At 42.8% G+C, this 21,336-nt stretch overlaps 1 protein-coding gene across 4 annotated transcripts in view; it reads right to left on the bottom strand.

The window, feature by feature from the left end:
- The window catches only part of PDZD2 (PDZ domain containing 2), a 342,438-nt gene that overhangs the window by 58,875 nt on the left and 262,227 nt on the right, over positions 1-21,336 (bottom strand). For all 4 annotated transcript variants that reach the window (XM_060761354.2, XM_060761356.2, XM_060761357.2 and 1 more), the window contains one exon: positions 17,807-17,983. In XM_060761354.2, the coding sequence (XP_060617337.2) occupies positions 17,807-17,983 (177 nt within the window). The remainder of the gene's footprint in view (positions 1-17,806; positions 17,984-21,336) is intronic.

Below are 21,336 nucleotides of genomic sequence, written 5' to 3'. Positions count from 1 at the left end.
GTGAGTTCATCTGTGCTCTCCCCGGATTTGAATCTGCGACCTGGCGGTCTTCTGTCCTGCTGGCACAAGGGTTTAACCCAGTGGTTCTCAACCTTCCTATTGCCACAACCCCTTAATAGAGTTCCTCATGTCGTGGTGACCCTCAACTATAAAATCATTTTCATTGCTACTTCACAACTGTCACTTTGCTACTGATATCAATTGTAATGTAAATATCTGATGTATTTTCATTTACTGGACCAAATTTGGCACAAATACTCAATACACCCAATTTTGAATACTGATTTTGTCATTTGGGAGTTGTGGTTGCTGGGATTTATAGTTCACCTACAATCAAAGAGCCATCTGAACTCCACCAATGATGGAATTGAACCAAAGTTGGCACACAGAACTCCCATGACCAACAGAAAATGCTGGAGGTTTTGGTGGGCATTGACCTTGAGTTTGTGAGTTGTGGTTCACCTCCATCCAGAGAGCACTGTGGACTCAAACAATGATGGATCTGGACCACACTTGACACAGATACTTAATATGCCCAAATGTGGACACTGGTTGAGTTTGGGGAAGATAAACATTGACACTTGTGAGTTGTAGTTACTGGGATGTATAGTTCACCTACAATCAAAGAGCATTCTGAACCCCGCCAATGACAGAATTGGGCCAAACTTCCCACACAGAAACCCCATGGCCAACAGAAAATACTGTGTTTTCTGATGGTCTTTGGCGACCCCTCTGACACCCCTTCGCGACCCCTCCAGGGGTCCCGACCCTCAGGTTGAGAAACACTGGTTTAACCCATTGCGCTACCAGGGGCTCCTAGCTTGACGCCTGAACACTTTGGTATATTTGAAAGAATGCTTCTTCTCACATATATCTGGCTGAGGACTTAAATGTATGGAGATGTGCTTCTCTGTGGGAGCAATATTCAGTTATACCACAGACAGTGCAGTCGCTGGTGACCCTTTTTGGTCAACAATTATTTAGCCACTCTATATTATCAGTTTTATATTTATTTAAGCAATGCTTTTGACATGAAATAAATAAAACCACTAAAGTAGGAAATAAGTACCTGAAAAAACAATTTTCTGTGACGTGGTCATTCATTTCTAAACCCTGTGAACACATTGCAGCTCTTGGAGAATGCAGGAATCAAGTAGTCTCCAACACGTCTTAAGGAGAACCTTTTAAACTTTTGATTTGTTTGCTTAGCATTTCCACCCATTCAGATTAGAGGTCAGTCCCGGCCTTGAGTCCTTATCTTGCTTCCCGATCTTTTCTTTTGACATACTTATGAATAAAAGGTTCCCAGCACTTTCTTCCCAGATAACACTTCAGCCCCTAGATTGACCTGGGAGAAGAAAATGGCATGCCACTATCGAGAGAAAAATTATCCCCAATTCTACCTTAGATCTCAGGGTTTGAATCCCATCAGAGCTATGGATAGCCATTGGGTTTCCTTGAGCAAGTCATACTCTCTCAGCCTCAAAGGAAGGCAAGGGAAAGCCCTTCTGAAAAAATCTTGCCAAGAAAACCACATAATAAAGTTGCTTCAGGGTCACTATTAGTCAGAAAGAATGTGAATGCACACAACACAACACAAATTTCAAAGTTTACTAGATCATTTTGCAAAGGCTGGTAATGCTTCTAAGAGAGTGATTCCCTAAAGTCTTTTGGATGACAAAAGAACATATGGGCTTAGATGCTATATCAAGGCAATAGAATGTATATGCTCACGGGTGTATGTGGCAGTTGCCTTATTGATGAACTGCAAGATAAACAAACAAACAAGGAGGCTAGTAACACTTTAAAGATTAACAGGCTAGAATGGGCTATATAGTCTATAGCTCATTGTAGCATGACTGCTATACAGTCTGCTATACAGTCTGTTATCATGACAGAAGCAAATTGAGGATACAGTTGTAATGTATTTAAAAACACAAAGATAAAAACTTGGCATTACACTAAACGTCTAACCAGTAGCTGGCCACTGGGAGTGCCTCTGGTGTTGCTATAAGGTCCCCCATTGTGCATGTGACAAGGCTCACACGGCATTGTAGTAGGTGGACAGTGCAACCAAGGAAAAGCAACCAATGTACAGGGAATCAAATAAGCCCAGGTGGAAACCTCTTGGTCTGAACTCCATGAAACTGCAAAGAAGAATATATAAAGATGGTCCCTTTGTTTCGTATCACTGTATGGCCATATATGTGCTTCAGTAATGTGTTTAATGAGAAGACTCATTTAAAGGAGATGTATGTGACATTGTCACTTCACATTCAAACACCATTGGCTTTATGTGAGAGCAAGTGCTGGCATGGAAAGTAGCAATGTCTATTCACGGTGGTTAATCTAACAGTAGATATAAATGTAGACTGCCTGTTTCTGCAGGTATATTGTAAAGAGCTTGATAATGTTACCTTTCTGGACTATAACTCCTCGACCCTTCCAGCTATACCATGCTGTATCTGAAGCTCTGCCAATAGGAATGATACCTAGAGGATTCTGGGATCACCAATCTACAAAATGTAGCATTCCGAAGCCCTGTCAGTACCATGTTGAACCAAGCCACTTATGTTGAAGTCAGTGGTATTTTAAGGACTGGTGACAGTCCAAAGCTGTTGGTGTCTGGAGAATTTCCAAGAAATTAACAATTGTACCAAATAGGCGCAAATATGGTACCATACCCCCATACCAGATAGAGTAAGCACTGCTCCAGATCAGTTGGGAACATGTGACCCTCCAAAGTTTATCAACTACCAGTCCTATCATCCCTTATTCTTTCCATGCCTATTAAGACTGAAGGGAACTGTGAGGCCAGGTTTCCCAACTCTGCACAACCATGAACATGAACAAAATCTGGCTACCAGTATTTAAAAAAAACCTCTCAAATCAGGACAGTAAATAAAGAGGAACACTCAAACAACAGGGGAAATCCTGAATCAATCAGGGCCAGCTAACACCTCCCAACAAAAAAAATCACCCAGGCAGGAATCAGCCAGTCACTGAAGCTGCAAGGCCATTCAATGCTAATCAAGGTGGCCAATTGCAACATGCACACTTGCCTCAAGCAGTCAAGAGTTCTTTCTCCCACCCTGGATATTCCACAGATACATAAACCTCACAGTTTCCCACAGACTTTACAACCTCTGAGGATGCCTGCTATAGATGTGGTAGAAACGTCAAGAGAGAATGCTTCTGGAACATGGCCATACAGCCCAGAAAGCTCACAGCAACCCAGTGAGTATGGCCATGAAAGCCTTCGACAACACATCTGCACAATGTTTACATTGTTTGCAGTTCTCATTTTAAGGCATATGTGACAGTATAATACATTACATTTTTGTGGATTTTATTTACTTAATAAAGGTGGGAGAACAATGTTTGAGGAAGTAACCTAATGTGAACTTTCTATGTATAACTTTAGACATTGAGAACCTCCTTTGCATGCAATCAACGACAACGAGAATTGGAAGAATCACTCCCCAAATAATTTTCTGTACATGTTTTTTTGTTCTGTTTGTGTCATAGTATTCTCAGAGGGTAAAAAACCTGCAATGTAGAATGTTACTTTCTGAAATAAATGATCTAAAGACCAATTTCCAAATTATGTAGATGATGCCTTTGATGCACAGTGTGTTCAAAATGCATTTTTAACACAGCCCGGCAGGGATTGAATTGCAGACAGCTGCAATACTTCTCTAGGAAAGCAAACTGCAGATGTGATCAAACCACATATCAAGCAAAATTTCTGCTGCTATAGTATCTCTATTATCTTTATGTTAATAACAAATCAACTGCAGAGCCACATTGGTATTGGTTTCATCTTAATATTACAAAGAAAGCTATTCGTATTGTTGCAATGCAGCTGCTTCCAATCTGGGAGTCTCCAGATACATTGGAAGAAAAACCCATCATTCTCAGCATCTATGGCATTATTGATGCTGATCATAGGAATTGTAGTCTATCACATCTGGACTTGTAGAAGCTTATTTTAAGACTTGATGATGATTCATTACATTTCACTACATTTAAGCAGATATCCATATATTCCAAATGGAAATAAGTTTGTATATTAGGAGAAGTATAAGTGTTTGTATACAGTTCAGTGTAGTTTTAGTTTTTCCTATACATAGGTACCATATAAGCAAGTTTTTTCTTCTTTTTCTTTCTTTGTTTTATTTTGTTTTTGTATGTTGATAATTTGGTGTGATTGCATTTTGTGTATTACTTAGTCTAATTTCTTTTGTTTTGTTTTGGTATATTGAGTATTTGTTGTGGTTGCATTTTGTGTATTACTTTGTATGGTTCAAAATCTAATAAATACAATTTAAAAAACAAAATTACATTTTAATCCAGTGGGCTCACAGTTTATACTCAGAGCTTGATCGTTTTCATTTTCCTTTTATATGAATTGTAATGCAACGAGGAGCCCAGCCAGCATATCCACACATTACATGTCAAAGAGCTGCATGTAGGTCATGAGTCAGTTTGGCCACCTTTGTCTCATCAGATCCTTGTAAGTCTCCTGGAGCTTATGTGAAATGTCCAAGTGCAAGACTAGAACCAACTACTGGAAATCGGTTGAATGTTTCCTGTAATTCTCTAAGAGAATGACTCTACAGAATGATTAGCGAAGGCTTATTAAATAAAGAACAACCACCAATGAGTCAACGATAGAAAGAATCTGAAAATACAGAGTCCATTCAGTTGAAGGAATTGATGTGTATGCATATGTGTGTAATTTAACAGATTTTAATACAGGGTTAATGCAAACAGTGCCAAAGATTTTGCAATACCGTAAAACTTCCAGAAATCCTTTCCCCTTCCTATAAAAAAGATGGCTATTATTTTAAAGGGTGTTAGATTACATTGCATATATTGAATGTTAGCACCTGGAGGAAACAGCTTCTTTGTACCTTTTGCAGCTCTGACCATGGCCAGGAAGGGAAGTGGGGCTGTTGTGTTTCAGAGGATTTTACTATCCGACCTTAATTTTACTCAATCCAATTCACAAAACACTGGTTACACCATATGGTTATCATCAAGTATGGATAAAATCCTTACTATTTTTTGGAAATATACTGTTGTTTACAGAGTGTTGCTATACTTAGAAATCCTACTGGAGTGATATTTCAATCCACTGCTAAGCAAAATTAATTAATAATAAGCAACATCGTTGTTAGACAGCATGACAAGATCCACACGGTAAGGATGAAGCTTGCTTCTACTCAAGAAGAGAAAACACCAAGCAGTAAAGTGATGTGTAAAGTACAGTGAGGGAGGTAGAAAACAGTCAATGCACCACTGAAATGAATAGGGAATGGAGCTGCTTCTACATCAGAATGAAAGAGCCTCCTAAACGCAAAGGGCTACATCAATCTTATACCTCCCACAATCTCTGGCAACTGGACATACTGATTGAAGAACATGGGATTTGGTGTCCAAAGTACCTACAAGACACTTTGTTGGGGAAATCTGGCCTATTTAATCCAGCAGTCTGATTCCCACAATCACCAGACAGATGCTCCAGAGATTTTCGACCACAGCTCTCATAAACATGGATGACTGAACTGACTGACAGTTATTTAATAATGCCAAAAAAAAAGAGCTTCTCCTTTCACCCACTCATTTTCTATTTAATTAGGTAATTTAAATCAGATTTTGGGAAAACCAGGATTTTTATATATTTACATAAGCACTATAAGCTCAGTTCTGATTGCCGTAATAATTCTTGGCTAAACCATGTATCCTGTTCTTTAATATGTTTCTGTTTTGTAGTTGGCTCCAGGAGGTGGATCTTGGGTTCTAGAGAAAATTAAAATAGATCCCAGAATCCTTAAGTCTGGCCATCCTTGCTATTCAGGAAATTTGAGAATTTGAACCATCTTCCCTTGCCCAAATGTGGCAGGGTGTGACAGACTGATCATAACTTTATGGTCTTGTATTGCTGTATAAAAACCAGTCTTGGCTTGCCACCAGTGGAACCAGAAGTTATAGGCTGAGGCTACTTTTCTTGTATTGTTTTCAGATCTGTTTTTGCTATCATTTCAGGGCTACTTCAGTCTTTTCCCCCACCTAAAAATCCTGACTGAATTCATTCAATCCACACAAGCAAAATGAAATTTTAATGAAATATAATGGTATTTTATCATTCATGACCATTAATTATAGACTAGTCTTGGGAGAACCTGATCCAGTTAGACATTGTGCTGTCACATTATGCACTGTGCCATTATAAAGCTGCTGGTGCTCTGTCTCTCACTGCAAGCAACAAAGGAGATAATGCCTACTTTGTGGGTTCTCATTTTCACTGTCACACCCCAATTCTCTCATTTCTATCCAGAGTTTTGAATGTAAGAAGTGTTCTTATAACTAAATAGATCACTGTTCCCTACCATTCAGCACTACAGGCAGCCCCCAGGTTACAAGTCAGATAGCTTCTGTTGTTGTTTATTTGTTCAGTTGTTTCCAACTCTTCGTGAGCTCATGGATCAGCCCACGCCAGAGCTCCCTGATGGCTGTAGCAACCCCCAGCTTCTTCAGAGTCAAGCCAGTCACTTCAAGAATACCATCCATCTCTCTTGCCCTTGGTCACCCCTCTTCCTTTTTCCTTTATTTTTAATCCTTGTGTGTTACTGTTTATTGGCTATTCTTTATATGTGATTTATATTAACTGTATTGTATTTATTGTTTTTGTTTATTGCTTTTTGTTTTATTGATATGTTGTTGGGCTTGGCCTCATGTAAGCCGCTCCAAGTCCCTTGGGGAGATGGTGGCAAGGTATAAATAAAGATTATTATTATTATTATTATTACCGTATATTCCGGCATATAAGACGACTGGGCGTATAAGACGACCCCCAACTTTTCCAGTTAAAATATAGAGTTTGGGATATACTTGCCGTATAAGACCACCCCTCTTCCAATGCACACCAAATAAAATTAAAAAAAATCAGATTTGAATTCAATATGGTAATTTGAATTCAAATGCTTATGACATGCAGGTTCCTATGAGAGGGACATTGTACCTTATATTGGACATTATAGTTGCTCTCCCTCCCTTGAATTTCATTTACGCTCTGGGTCGTTTACATCATGCTGGCAAGTATGAAAGCAGGCTTTAAATGGTTCAGATTACATTTATGTTGGCATAGAAGCTTGCATGCAAATAGAAGTCAGGCTTTGTATTATTACTGAGGTGAAGGCAAAGCATTTGTAGAATTTTTATCTATAAGCAGTCTTTATAAATCAGGACCACCTATCAGAAGAGAGGGGCAGATTGGACCCTCATCCTTCAGAAATGTAGCATTTGGCATGGCACATGTTTACTGGGTCACATCTTGACATGTCTTCATCCTTAAATCACCGTGACAGCTTGAATTGTTTTAGACTTTCTCAAGGACACAGCCAGGTGATGTTTAATTGTTAGAAGGGGAAAAGAGATCAGAAAAGAGGAAGGGGGACCCTGGGTCAATAAGAGCTTTCCAGTTTGACTTCTGTCAAAAATGAAATGCAAAGATACAGTATGGGGGACGCGTGGCTCGAGAGCGGTATGTGTGAAAAAGATCTTGAGGTCCTTGTGGACAACAAGTTAAACATGAGCCAACAATGTCATGCTGTGGCAAAAAAACCAAAACAAAACAAAAAACCAATAGGATTTTGGCCTGCATCAATAGGAGCTTAGTGTCTAGATCCAGGGAAGTCATGCTCCCCATGCTCTATTCTGCCTTGGTTATACCAAACCTGGAATTACATTGTGTCCAATTCTGGGCACCACAACTGAAGGGAGATGTTGACAAGCTGGTATGTGTCCAGAGGAAGAGGGTGACTAAAATGATCAAGGGTCTGGAGAACAAGCCCTATGAGGAGCGGCTTAAAGAGCTGGGTATGTTTAGCTTGAAGAAGAGAAGGCTGAGAGGAGATATGATGAGACCCTGTGTAAATATGTGAGAGGAAGTCATAGGGAGAAGAGAGCAGAGCAAGGGTCTGGAGAACAAGCCCTATGAGGAGTGGCTTAAAGAGCTGGGTATGTTTAGCTTGAAGAAGAGAAGGCTGAGAGGAGATATGATGAGACCCTGTGTAAATATGTGAGAGGAAGTCATAGGGAGAAGAGAGCAGAGCAAGGGTCTGGAGAACAAGCCCTATGAGGAGTGGCTTAAAGAGCTGGGTATGTTTAGCTTGAAGAAGAGAAGGCTGAGAGGAGATATGATGAGACCCTGTGTAAATATGTGAGAGGAAGTCATAGGGAGAAGAGAGCAGAGCAAGGGTCTGGAGAACAAGCCCTATGAGGAGTGGCTTAAAGAGCTGGGTATGTTTAGCTTGAAGAAGAGAAGGCTGAGAGGAGATATGATGAGACCCTGTGTAAATATGTGAGAGGAAGTCATAGGGAGAAGAGAGCAGAGCAAGGGTCTGGAGAACAAGCCCTATGAGGAGTGGCTTAAAGAGCTGGGTATGTTTAGCTTGAAGAAGAGAAGGCTGAGAGGAGATATGATGAGACCCTGTGTAAATATGTGAGAGGAAGTCATAGGGAGAAGAGAGCAGATCAAGGGTCTGGAGAACAAGCCCTATGAGGAATGGCTTAAAGAGCTGGGTATGTTTAGCTTGAAGAAGAGAAGGCTGAGAGGAGATATGATGAGACCCTGTGTAAATATGTGAGAGGAAGTCATAGGAAGAAGAGAGCAGATCAAGGGTCTGGAGAACAAGCCCTATGAGGAGTGGCTTAAAGAGCTGGGTATGTTTAGCTTGAAGAAGAGAAGGCTGAGAGGAGATATGATGAGACCCTGTGTAAATATGTGAGAGGAAGTCATAGGGAGAAGAGAGCAGAGCAAGGGTCTGGAGAACAAGCCCTATGAGGAGTGGCTTAAAGAGCTGGGTATGTTTAGCTTGAAGAAGAGAAGGCTGAGAGGAGATATGATGAGACCCTGTGTAAATATGTGAGAGGAAGTCATAGGGAGAAGAGAGCAGAGCAAGGGTCTGGAGAACAAGCCCTATGAGGAGTGGCTTAAAGAGCTGGGTATGTTTAGCTTGAAGAAGAGAAGGCTGAGAGGAGATATGATGAGACCCTGTGTAAATATGTGAGAGGAAGTCATAGGGAGAAGAGAGCAGAGCAAGGGTCTGGAGAACAAGCCCTATGAGGAGTGGCTTAAAGAGCTGGGTATGTTTAGCTTGAAGAAGAGAAGGCTGAGAGGAGATATGATGAGACCCTGTGTAAATATGTGAGAGGAAGTCATAGGGAGAAGAGAGCAGAGCAAGGGTCTGGAGAACAAGCCCTATGAGGAGTGGCTTAAAGAGCTGGGTATGTTTAGCTTGAAGAAGAGAAGGCTGAGAGGAGATATGATGAGACCCTGTGTAAATATGTGAGAGGAAGTCATAGGGAGAAGAGAGCAGATCAAGGGTCTGGAGAACAAGCCCTATGAGGAATGGCTTAAAGAGCTGGGTATGTTTAGCTTGAAGAAGAGAAGGCTGAGAGGAGATATGATGAGACCCTGTGTAAATATGTGAGAGGAAGTCATAGGGAGAAGAGAGCAGAGCAAGGGTCTGGAGAACAAGCCCTATGAGGAGTGGCTTAAAGAGCTGGGTATGTTTAGCTTGAAGAAGAGAAGGCTGAGAGGAGATATGATGAGACCCTGTGTAAATATGTGAGAGGAAGTCATAGGGAGAAGAGAGCAGATCAAGGGTCTGGAGAACAAGCCCTATGAGGAGTGGCTTAAAGAGCTGGGTATGTTTAGCTTGAAGAAGAGAAGGCTGAGAGGAGATATGATGAGACCCTGTGTAAATATGTGAGAGGAAGTCATAGGAAGAAGAGAGCAGATCAAGGGTCTGGAGAACAAGCCCTATGAGGAGTGGCTTAAAGAGCTGGGTATGTTTAGTCTGAAGAAGAGAAGGCTGAGGAGGCGGCATGGTAGCCTACTGGGCTGCATGGTAGCCTACTGGGCTGTCTTCACCCTCGCAGGCATTGAGTTGGGTCCGCCTCCGGCCTCCATCTCAGAGCAGCTGCTGCAGGAGGGAGCCAAAGCCAGTGGGGCGGGGCCTCTGGCTGCTCCGCCCCGCCCCCGCAGAGGGCTCCGCCCCCCGGTTCCGCCCACCCCGCTCCGTCTTCAACTCCTGCTGCTTTACCAGGCCGGCGGGGGTGTTTGCATGCTATGCTGTGCTGTCCCCTCCGCAACTGGTCTGCTGCTAGCTCTGCCTCTGGCCTTCCAGTAAAAAGTTCAGAGCAATTGCCGAGGGAACCAAAACCGGAGCGTGGGCGGGGCCGCGAGGGGCGGGGTCCTTTTCTCCCACTGCCTCCCTGCTCTGGGCTTGGTTCCCTTGGCAGTTGCTTTGGCTTTGAGGCCAGAGGCAGAGCTAGCAGCAGACCAGTGGCAGAGGGGACAGCACAGCATAGCATGCAAACACCCCCGCCAGCCTGGTAAAGCAGCAGGAGTTGGAGACGGAGCGGGGGGGGGGGCGGGGGGGGGCCCTCCGTGGGGGGTGGGGCCGGAGTAGCCAGAGGCCCCGCCCCCACCCCTCCGGCTTTGGCTCCTGCAGCACCTTTTCTGGGATTAGAGGGCGGAGACGGAGCCAACTCAATGCCGGCGAGGATGAGGACAGCCCAGTAGGCTCCCATGCTGCCAGCTTGGTAGCGAAGCCTGCCGCTGCTCCTCCTCGCCCCCTCCCTCCCTCCGCCCTCCCTCCTCCTCAGGCTCCACCATGCGGGGATGCCAAGGGCGAGGGAGACAAGGGAAAAATGATCCAAAAAAAATTATGTCGGGGTACAAGACGACTCCCCACTTTTGAGATGATTTTCCAGGCTTAGAAAGTCGTCTTGTACCCCGGAATATACGGTATTATTATTATTATTCTTCTATTTTTGTAGAAGAAAGCTTGTCTTCTCCAAGCTTTCCTTTCTTCTCATTATTTGGACAAAGTACTTCAAATTTGCCTCTAATATCCTTCCCTCCAGTGAGCAGTCAGGCTTCATTTCCTGGAGTATGGACTGGCTTGATCTTATGCACTCTCAGAATTTTCCTCCAGCACCACAATTCAAAAAGGTCTATCTTCCTTCACTCAGCCTCCCTTATGTTCCAGCTCTTGCATCCATAGGTTACTACCGGGAATACTATTGCTTTAACTATGCAGATCTTATAGGTTCTGTGGGTTTGTTCTTAAGTTGAATTTGTATGCAAGTTGGAACAGGTAATTTTTTAAGTGTAGCTCCAGAGATAGAGATAGATAGATAGATAGATAGACACACACATACCCCAACATGCTTTGGATAGCATAGGGAACACTTAACATCCCTGTGGTGCTGTCTGCACCCCTGTTCAAAAGATTTCACCTCACTTTCTGTCAATGTGATCACTGGATTTTGAAAAATGTGGCTTGTTGTGGAAACAAGGATTGGTAATAAAGCTTTAATGGAGACACCTTTCCCCCATGATAACTCTTTCAGGAGTGAATTTCTCTCATCCTCGGACTACGAGGGCAGAGGCGGTCCTAGGTAATTTTCAATGGTAAGCAAACAGTATTCCCCCCCCCCCCAACCATTCATTGATATATATGTTTTGTTCGTCGTGGGAGTTCTGTGTGCCATATTTGGTTCAATTCCATCATTGGTGGAGTTCAGAATGCTCTTTGATTGTAGGTGAACTATACATCCCAGTAACTACAACTCGCATATGTCAAGGGCTAGGTGAGGCTCAAGGGCCCAGCCCCTTTGGGAAGAGGATCACCCGGCAGCGAGGCAAGGAAGCCGAGGCTCCCCCCAGACTGCTACAGCTATTGTGAGCTGAGGGGGCACTCCTCAAGTGGCGGTCAAGGGGCATTTACAGAGGTGCCTCTGCGCCCCTGGCAAAAAAAAGTGTTCTGCGACCGCTTACTTTGCGTAATGGACGAGCCGCCCCTGTACGAGGGATTGCCTAAGTAAGTAAGTAAGTCTCCTCCTAAGGGTAGATTTCTTCCTGATGTCTCATCCCTGTTCTTAACTAGGAGTCGGAAGCCCCCGGTGGCACAATGGGTTAAACCCCTGTGCTGGCAGGACTGAAGACTGACAGGTCACTGGTTCGAATCCAGGGATTCGAACCAGTGGATGAGCTCCTTCTATCAGCTCCAGCTTCTCATGCGGGGACATGAGAGAAGCCTCCCACAAGGATGATAAAAACATCAAATCATCCGGACGTCCCCTGGGCAACGTCCTTGCAGACAGCCAATTCTCTCACACCAGAAGTGACTTGCAGTTTCTCAAGTTTCTCTTGACACAACAAAAAAAAACACAACTAGGAGTCATTTGTAAGTCAGATATTTGTAACTTGGGGACTGCCTGTATTTTCACCAGAGTAGACAAAGCAGGGGCAGCTAGTAAACCCACCACCAGAAAGGCTCATAAATCAAATCTGGCATTTATCATCACCATTTTGATATCTGCTTCATGTCAAACAGGAGCTTTAACAGTGCTGAGAGTCACTGTACTTTGATCAGATGCAGGAAATGTAGTGGTAAAATCAAGAATGGATTTGCTATCATTGGAGAAAGTGTGATCAGATATAGCCCACAGTCATCCTTTTAAAAGGCAATTTGAGATCTAAATCAAATTGAGACAGAATCTTTCAATGGCTAATCAAGTCTCTGAGATTCTGGGGTGAATGTGGCCATTATTATGGCAAAAGCTGTGGGGCAAAATTGCATTAGTGTCCTGAAAAATGGGTGCAGCCAGCTGAGAAACAGGGTAGGGTGAAACCTTGGACCTGCCAAAGTTACTAGCCCCTGGTCTACAATGACATAGAAACAACTCTCTAATTTCAGGAAGGGATCCTTCCTAGACTTGCAAATATGAGAGATGTTATGAAAGTTGAAGCTGGGATATTTTGAATGTAAAGCATGTGTTTTCTTACTTAATTATTTGAATAAACAACACCACTTTTGCTGTTGATCAAACAAATCAAAATCTTCACCAAACGCCTACACCTGCCCATTCTCATACCTAGGACAAAGCCCTTGTAATTATATTACCCACCATTCACTAATAGTTAGGGAGGTTAAGTCTGATTGAAAGCGTGAATCTCCTATCCATTGCTTCATCAGCTTTCCTCCTTCATACAACTTACAAAATGAAATAATTCATAACAAACAATTTGGAGCCTTTCAGCATTTAAGTGGCTGCATTTAAAAATAACATTTAGTTTATGTATCAGTATAGATCAAATGTGGGCAAGTTGTGTGAAGGTCAGAGGCCACTCCCACACACAAACCAAGTCTAACCGCCTCTGTTTTCTTTTCCTGACCTTCAAAAATTGTGACAGGAAGGGAAACAAAATAAGGAGGGATAGGGCAGGAGGGATAGGGCGGGAGGGCCCTTGGATAACTGTGAGAGACTTAATGAGTTGCAAAAATAGGGTTTCAGAAGCTGCACTTTGCCTATAACTGGCACAGATATTCAAGTGCTTGAGACCAATTTTACAATTATTTCCACAGTGCCGGTCTTCCTGGCTTCTGTAACATTTAAAAACAAGTTTTATATGAGCTCTGTTCCCCTCCTGAGGAGCTATTAATTCCCTGCTGACAATCTTGCTGGGTTAAGTGTCATCACTGTGCTTTCTTATTCCTTTCCCCCCACTTCCAAGGAAACTGTTCCTCTGCTAAACTGGTGCCTGATGATCATAACAGACAGCACAAGGCTTAATCTAGATAAGGCAGGGGGGCTCTTGGTCAGTCGAAAGACAGGCCTGGGAATAGCAATTCAGCTGATGGTAGGTGGGATAATGCTCCCTCCGAAAACACAGCTTTGCAGTTTGGGGCATTTCTGGATCCAGCCATGACCAGGAGTGTATTTGTAGTTTAAAATAGCATGCTATCTATGCCCATTCCTTGCAAAGTCAGATCTGGGCATAGTAGTGCCTGCCTTGGTTACATTCTCTTTGAATTATTGTAATGTGCTCAATGTGGGGCTGCCTTTGAAATTTCTCTGATGTAATAGTTGGCCAAAGAGTGGCATCCAGGTTGTTAATTGGGGTCGGTTTCCGGCAGCACAACTTCCTTGTTGCAACAAGGCCGCCTTTCCCTTTCCAGGCACAATTCAAAGTGTACATTTTGGTGTATAAACTCCTATGTTTGCTGTTTATTCATTCAGTTGCTTCTAACTCTTCATGAACCAGCCCACACCAGAGTTCCCTGTTGACCGTGGCCACCCCCAGTTCCTTCAAGGTCAAGCCAGTCACTTCAAAGATAACATCCATCCATCTTGCCCTTGGTCAGCCCGTCTTCCTTTTTCCTTCCATTTCCCCCAGCATCATTATCTTCTCCAAGCTTTCCTATCTTCTCATTTTGTGGCCAAACTACTTCATCTGTGCCTCTAATATCCTTCCTTCCAGTGAGCCATCAGGCTTTATTTCCTGGAGTATGGACTGTTTTGATCTTAAATAACAACAACGACAACAACAACAACAACCATCTGTCTGCGACAAAGAACTAGTAGGATCACAAGCCGGAAAAAGTTACAGAGAATGAACGTGTCAAGCTACTCTGGGACTTCCGAATTCAGACAGACAGAGTTTTGGAGCACAATACTCCTGACCTCACAATCATGTTAAAACACAAAGAATGAATTGTCGATGTCACAATACCAGGTCTCAGCAGGATTGAAGAGAAACAACTGGAAAAGCTGACATGATATGAGGATTTAAAGATTGACCTGCAAAGGCTCTGGCACAAGCCAGTCAAGGGGGTCCCAGTAGTAATTGGCACACTGGGTGCAGTGCCTAAAGACCTTGGCCTGCACTTAAACACAATCGGCACTGACAAAATTACCATCTGTCAGCTGCAGAAGGCAGAAGGCCACCTTACTGGGATCTGCACACATTATTTGCCAATACATAACACAGTCCTAGACATTTGGGAAGTGTCCGACATGTGATCCAATACAACAGCCAGCAGAGTGTCTGCTGTGGACTCATCTTGTTGTGTTTCAAATAATAATAATAATAATATTAAAAAAATTATTGGTACCCCGCCACCATCTTCCCAAAGGGACTCGGGGCGGCTAACATGAGGCCAAGCCCAAGCAATTACAATAAGGCAAAATAAAATGCATACAAAACAGACGATAACATCTTCTTGCGGTCCAAAGCACTCTCAGAATTTTCCTCTAGCACCACAGTTCAAAAGCATCTATCTTCCTTCACTCAGCCTTCCTTTTATGGTCCAGCTCTCGCATCCATAGGTTACTACAGGAAATACCATTGCTTTAACTATGCGGACCTTCCATGCCAGTGTGATGTCTCTACTCTTCACTATTTTATCGAGATTGTTCATTGTTCTCCTCCCAAGAAGTAAACTTAGGTCCAGGTTATTTGAACGACCATACCCCCCCCCCCCCGCCGCCGCCTCTCAAAAAGGTTTAAAATGAAATTGCCTCTGTATTTAGTTTGAATTTCTAATGGGAGTGTATCTGTTTTCCTCAACCCCCCACCAAAAAAAAATATTTACATAAACTTCTAATATTTAAACATAGGCTTTAGGTGAAGCCCTTAAGTCCTTGCTGACAGGCCTAGTAATGAACTCTTATGGAGGAAACAGTTTACTAAGCATGCTCTGTTTGCTATGAGTATATTGAGCATGCTCTGTTTGTCCTAACTAAGGAAAGAAAAGGGAGGAAACAACTGAGATGCCCTCTGTTGGGAGCCCGGGGAATGTGGTTTTACAGCATGTTCCATTTAGAGCAAGTTCAAGCTTAATACAGACAGTCCCCAAGTTACAAACATCTGACTTACAAATGAATCACAATTAAGAGTGGGGCGAAACAACAGAAAGTGAGAGAAATCCACCTCTAAGAAGAGAAATTAGTTTCTGAAAGAGTTATCATGGGGGAGAGGTGTGTTCACTGGAGCTTTATCACCAATCCTTGTTTCTGTACCAAGTTTTTTTCAAAATCTAACTAACACAGCGACAGAAAGTGAGGGGAAATCTTCTGAACAGAGACACAGACACCAAAGCAAACGCCATATTCCCTATGCTATCTGAAGTTTGTGTGTGTGTGTGTGTATAGATATAGGTATAGATATATAGGTATATCTTACTATGGAAGCAATCTATAGCAGATGTGGGAAAACTTTGGCCGTCCAGGTGTTTTGGACTTCAACTCCCACAATTCCTAACAGCCTATGGCTGTTAGGAATTGTGGGAGTTGTCTAAAACACCTGGACGGCCAAAGTTTGCCCATGCCTGATTTATAGCATCCGACAACATTACCAAAGTAGCCGTAGCAGTCTTTGTTCGACTCCACAACTGTGGTCTTGTGGAGTCCCTCAGGGTTCAGTACTGTCCCCGATGTTGTTTAACATCTACATGAAGCCGCTGGGGGAGCTCATCCGGAGTTTCAGAGTACAATGTTATCTGTATGCAGATGACGTCCAAATCTGTCACTCCTTCCCACCCGTTACTAAGGAGGTTGTTCAGACCTTGAACCCGTGCTTGGCTGTTGTGTCAGACTGGATGAGGGCTAGCAAATTGAAATTGAAACCAGACAAGACAGAAGTCCTCCTGGTCAGCCGAAAGACCAAACGGGGCATAGGGTTACAGCCAATGTTCGCAGCTTGGGAGCGATTTTGGATTCATCGCTGAGTCTGGAATCCCAGGTTTCGGCGGTGGTCAGGGGAGCTTTTGCACAATTAAAACTTGTGTGCCAGCTTCCGCCTGTACCTTAGGGAGTCTGATCTGGCTATGGTGGTCCACACTCTTGTTACATCCCGAATAGATTACTGCAACACACTCTACGTGGGGCTGGCTTTGAAGACTGTTCGGAAACTCCAACTAGTCCAACGGGCAGCAGCCAGATTACTCACTGGAGCGACATACAGGGAACATACCACCCCCCTGTTGTGTCAGCTCCACCAGCTGCCGCTCCACTACCGAGCACAATTCAAAGTGCTGATCTTGGCCTATAAAGCCTTATACAGTTGCGGCTCAGCTTACTTGTCCGAACATATCTCCCTCTTAAGTCCCACCACGCAGTTTAAGATCATCCGGGGAGGCCCTGCTCTCGGTCCCACCAGCTTCGCAAATGCGTTTGGCGGGAACAAGAGACAGGGCCTTCTCGGCAATTGCCCCCCCCCCCCCCCCAATCTGTGGAACTTGCTTCTCAGTGAGATAAGGTCGGCTTCATCTCTCCTGTCTTTTAGGAAGAAATTGAAATCATGGTTTTGAGACCAGGCTTTTGGACAGCAGGTATAACAGCACTTTGGGTGTGGAATTGGACTGGAATGGTTATATGGCTGACAATAATGCTTTTAATTGCTTTAATTAATCTTTTATCTATTGTTTTAAATTGCTGTTATATTGTTGCATCTGTTTATTTGTTGTGGCATCAAATTGTTGCCAAGTGTAAGCCGTCCTGAGTCCCCCTCCAGGAGTTGAGAAGGACGGGGTAGAAATGCTGGAAATAAATAAAAAATAAAAAATAATACATCCAATAAGAGAATGGAGGAGAATATTGTTCTGTTCATCTTTTTTAAAGCAATACAACCTGATTTCTGCTCTCAGGACTAATATGCAGGTCAGAACACCATTATCCTTTGGACTACACGCATGCCTGGATTTTCTACTGGAGCGCTTGGATGTAAACACTCACACGCTCGCACATAGAGAGAGAAATATATAGGAAAGTGGTATCCAAAAAGGGTACACAATGAGAAAACGTGCAATTGTGTGTAAGTTTTTTAAAAAAAAGAACCCTGAAGAATGAGACCAAAACAGAATGGTTGAACTTCTGATTGAACATCCTTAAAACTGGCATGGCTTGTGCATAGGCTTAGTTGTCCATCCAAGGTCATACTTACAGGTTCCAATACTTCTGGCACCACAGCCTCTCCTTTGGCATCCTCTTCTTCCTCCTTCTCCGGCTCTTCGTTCTCTTTATTGTCAGTCCACGGAGTTGTATCTTGAGCAGAGCAGGTGCTTATTAAGTCTGGCAAACTTGTCGATGGATAATTAAGGAAATCCTCTTCTGCCCCTTCCTGTAAGGAGGAGAGTAGGAAAAACACATTATTTACTTGGCTATTGGAGTTTAGTAATTCTACAGAACAATGTTGTGCTGTACGCTTTTATTAGCATCACATTATAAGTTAGAGCCAGCAGATACCGAGAGGGATGGCATTTGTTCATAGTGCTGGAGGCAATAGCATTCAAAGAACATCAATATGTCTGTTCTATCTTTGAGGCTCCGTCGAACAGCTGATCCTTTGGAGCCAACGTGGGAGTGAATCAGTCCACAGTCCGCATGATCATGCTGCACAACAGCGTCGCTATTTCCAGGATCACGACGCCCTTTTAAACAGTTATCATCAATATGGATATTTTTAAAACTCAATAACCATCTAATGGTCTCCTCCAAGTTCCCACTTGGCTGCTTTCCTGCTTCTCTATATTTAAAAAATGTAACACACTCTTTATTTGCAGGGATCACATCTTCAGCCATTGGCTATTCATAGTCTTTCATGGCTATTCATAGTCTTTATTATAATTTTGGTCTTATGCTTTTTTAAAAAAAAATATGCTAAGCTTTCTTAAAATACATAATTGTACACTGGACTATTACAAAATCATGTATGATTCACATATATGGAGAGGTTGGAAAACAAACAATAGAATGGGATGCTTTACATTAAAAATTAAAGAGAGCAAAAAAGTGCTCACAAATTCTGATTCACACAGCAGCAACTTGCCTTTGTGAAACACCACATTATGGTGTAACACCACAGGCAGAACTTTCTCTCAATGACAACATTTACTTTCTAACTAAATTGAGTTTGCAAAATCAGTCAAAAGTTGACTAATCAAATTATAAAGAAGCTGAATATGCTGCACTTGCACAAGCGAAGCAGCCCTTCTCAACTCTTGAAAACACAGCTTTCCATGCACCTGAAGCAGATGATGGCAGGGTTTTCTCCTATTCAAGTCAATTGGACAGACCTGGGGAGTGATGTGACAGGAGAAAGAATTTCAAGGTGTGGGCCAACATCTGACTCCTAGAATGCAAATACATCTACATCTGTTCCAAATGGTTCTACTGACAAGATGAGGTGAGAGAGAGAGAGAAAATCCCCCAGCAGAGTTACTGCCAAACCTGGCTGGTATTTAATAACTCCAACTGAAACATTGCAAAAGTCACTGTAAGAACGCACATCTTGAGACTTGTATATTTCAGGGAGTCTCAATTTCACAATGAATTTGAATGTTATCAGATGACTTGGTGGTGAGGTTGTTTGCTCAAGGGATCGGGATGTAAAATCTGGACATCATAGAGCTGGAAGAGACTTCATGGGCCATCCAGTCCAATCCCTTTCTGCCAAGAAGCAGGAAAATCACATTCAAAGCACCTCCTGACAAATGGCCCTCCAGCCTCTGTTTAAAGCCTCCAAAGAAGGAGCCTCCACCACACTCTGGGACAGAGAGTTCCACTGCTAAACAGCTCTCACAGTTAGGAAGTTCTTCCTCATGTTCAGGTGGAATCTCCTTTCCTGTATTTTGAAGCCATTGTTCCATGTCCTAGTCTCCAGGGCAGTGAAAAACAAGCTTGCTCCCTCGTCCCTATGACTTCCTCTCACATATTTATACATGGCTATCATGTGTCCTCTCAGCCTTCTCTTCTGCAGGCTAAACAAGCCCAGCTCTTTGAGCTGCTCCTCATAGGACTTGTTCTCCAAACCCTTGATCATTTTAGTCACCCTCCTCTGGATACATTTCAGCTTGTTAACATCTCCCTTCAATTGCTGTGCTCAGAATTAGACACAGTGTGATTCCAGATGTGTTCTGACCAAGGCAGAATACAGGGGTAGCATGACTTCCCTGAATCTGGACACTAGACTCCTCTTTATGCATTCCAAAATCCCATTGGCTTTTTTTTGCCACCGCATGATATTGTTGGCTCATGTTTAACTTGTTGTCCATGAGGACTCCAAGATATTTTTCACACGTACTGCTGTCGAGCCAGGCATCCCTCATTCTGTATCATTGCAGTTCATTTTTTTCTGAGTGGAGTATCTTGCATTTGTCCCTATTGAACTTCATTTCTTAGTTGTGGCCAATCCCTCTAATCATGGATGTAAAAAACAAATACCAAAAGTTAGTTGTACAAGTCCATGAGAAAAACAAAACAGAATGAAACCTACAGCATTGCCCTACACCAGTGGCTCTCAACCTGTGTTTTCCCAGATGTTTTGGCCTTCAACTCCCAGAAATCCTAACATCTGGTAAACTGGCTGGGATTTCTGGTAGTTTTAGGCCAAAACACCCGGGGACCCACAGTTTGAGGATCACTGTCCTACACAGTGTTGTCCAACACAAGCTCTTTAAATAGGTTCTGATATACTGATTCTCATGATTGCCACCTGCTTCATGGATAGGAGGAGAGAAACGTCCAACAATTGCAAGTCTATAGATTTATCAAACAGTTGTCTACTCCAACTTAGATAGATCTGCCAGTCAGTTCTCTCCCTAACCCCTGAGGAACCATTATTTGTAAAACAGAACAAACCAAAAGTTCTAGTTTATAAACACCACACACTTTTAGTGGTTATTTTTCCCTTCACATCTTGACTTATTAGGAGGACTGCAGCTCCCCAAAGATTTTAGGACCAGCAATTTCTCTCATATTTTTTTTCCAGCAGCAGGAGTCTGGTAGGGCTCAAAGAGTGCTAAAATGGATGAGAGACACATACGTCCCATAGGGAACTAACTGTCCATCCTTGAATACCCTAAAGTCCCACTAGAGTCCATTTAGTCCTGCTTAAGTTTTCTAGAGTGACTAAACTTCAATGTATTATATGCATATGGTGTCAGCTTCAACCTCAGGTGCAGTCTGTTGAAAGGATCTCAAAATGCAAGATTTGGAAAAACAAACCAAAGAGATATACTTAGTCATCAATATGAGTCAGAGAGAGAGAGAATGATATAAAACTTAGCATGGGGTGGTGCAGAGAGGGAGAATGTATATGCGATATTGCAAACGGTACTTAATTTTGGCTCTAACTCAATTTAATGTTTTGGCATTCATTTCACCCCATTGGCTGTGTCTTCAGTGTACTGTTCTCATGGATCAAAGGCATAGCTTGGAAACACTGTAATCCAAAAAGCTAATTTCACTGGAAAAGGGATTTCCTCCTCTTGATAAATTGGCAAATAGCTTCACTCAATACAGGTATACCTCAATTAACAAAGTAAATGTGTTCCTGCAAATTACTTCTATAACAGAAAAGTTGTTGCCAGAAATAACATGGACTGAATAGAGAGAAATAAAATGAAGCCACCAGGTTAGGTAAGCCCTGAACAAGTTTTAAAATCTTAGAACCTTCTAGACCAGGTATGGGCA

The sequence above is a fragment of the Anolis sagrei genome, chromosome 2 (assembly GCF_037176765.1).
Source record: "Anolis sagrei isolate rAnoSag1 chromosome 2, rAnoSag1.mat, whole genome shotgun sequence".
Classification (NCBI taxonomy): domain Eukaryota; kingdom Metazoa; phylum Chordata; class Lepidosauria; order Squamata; family Dactyloidae; genus Anolis; species Anolis sagrei.
Note: the sequence above shows the minus strand (reverse complement) of the source record. Positions and strands in the feature narration are given on the sequence as shown.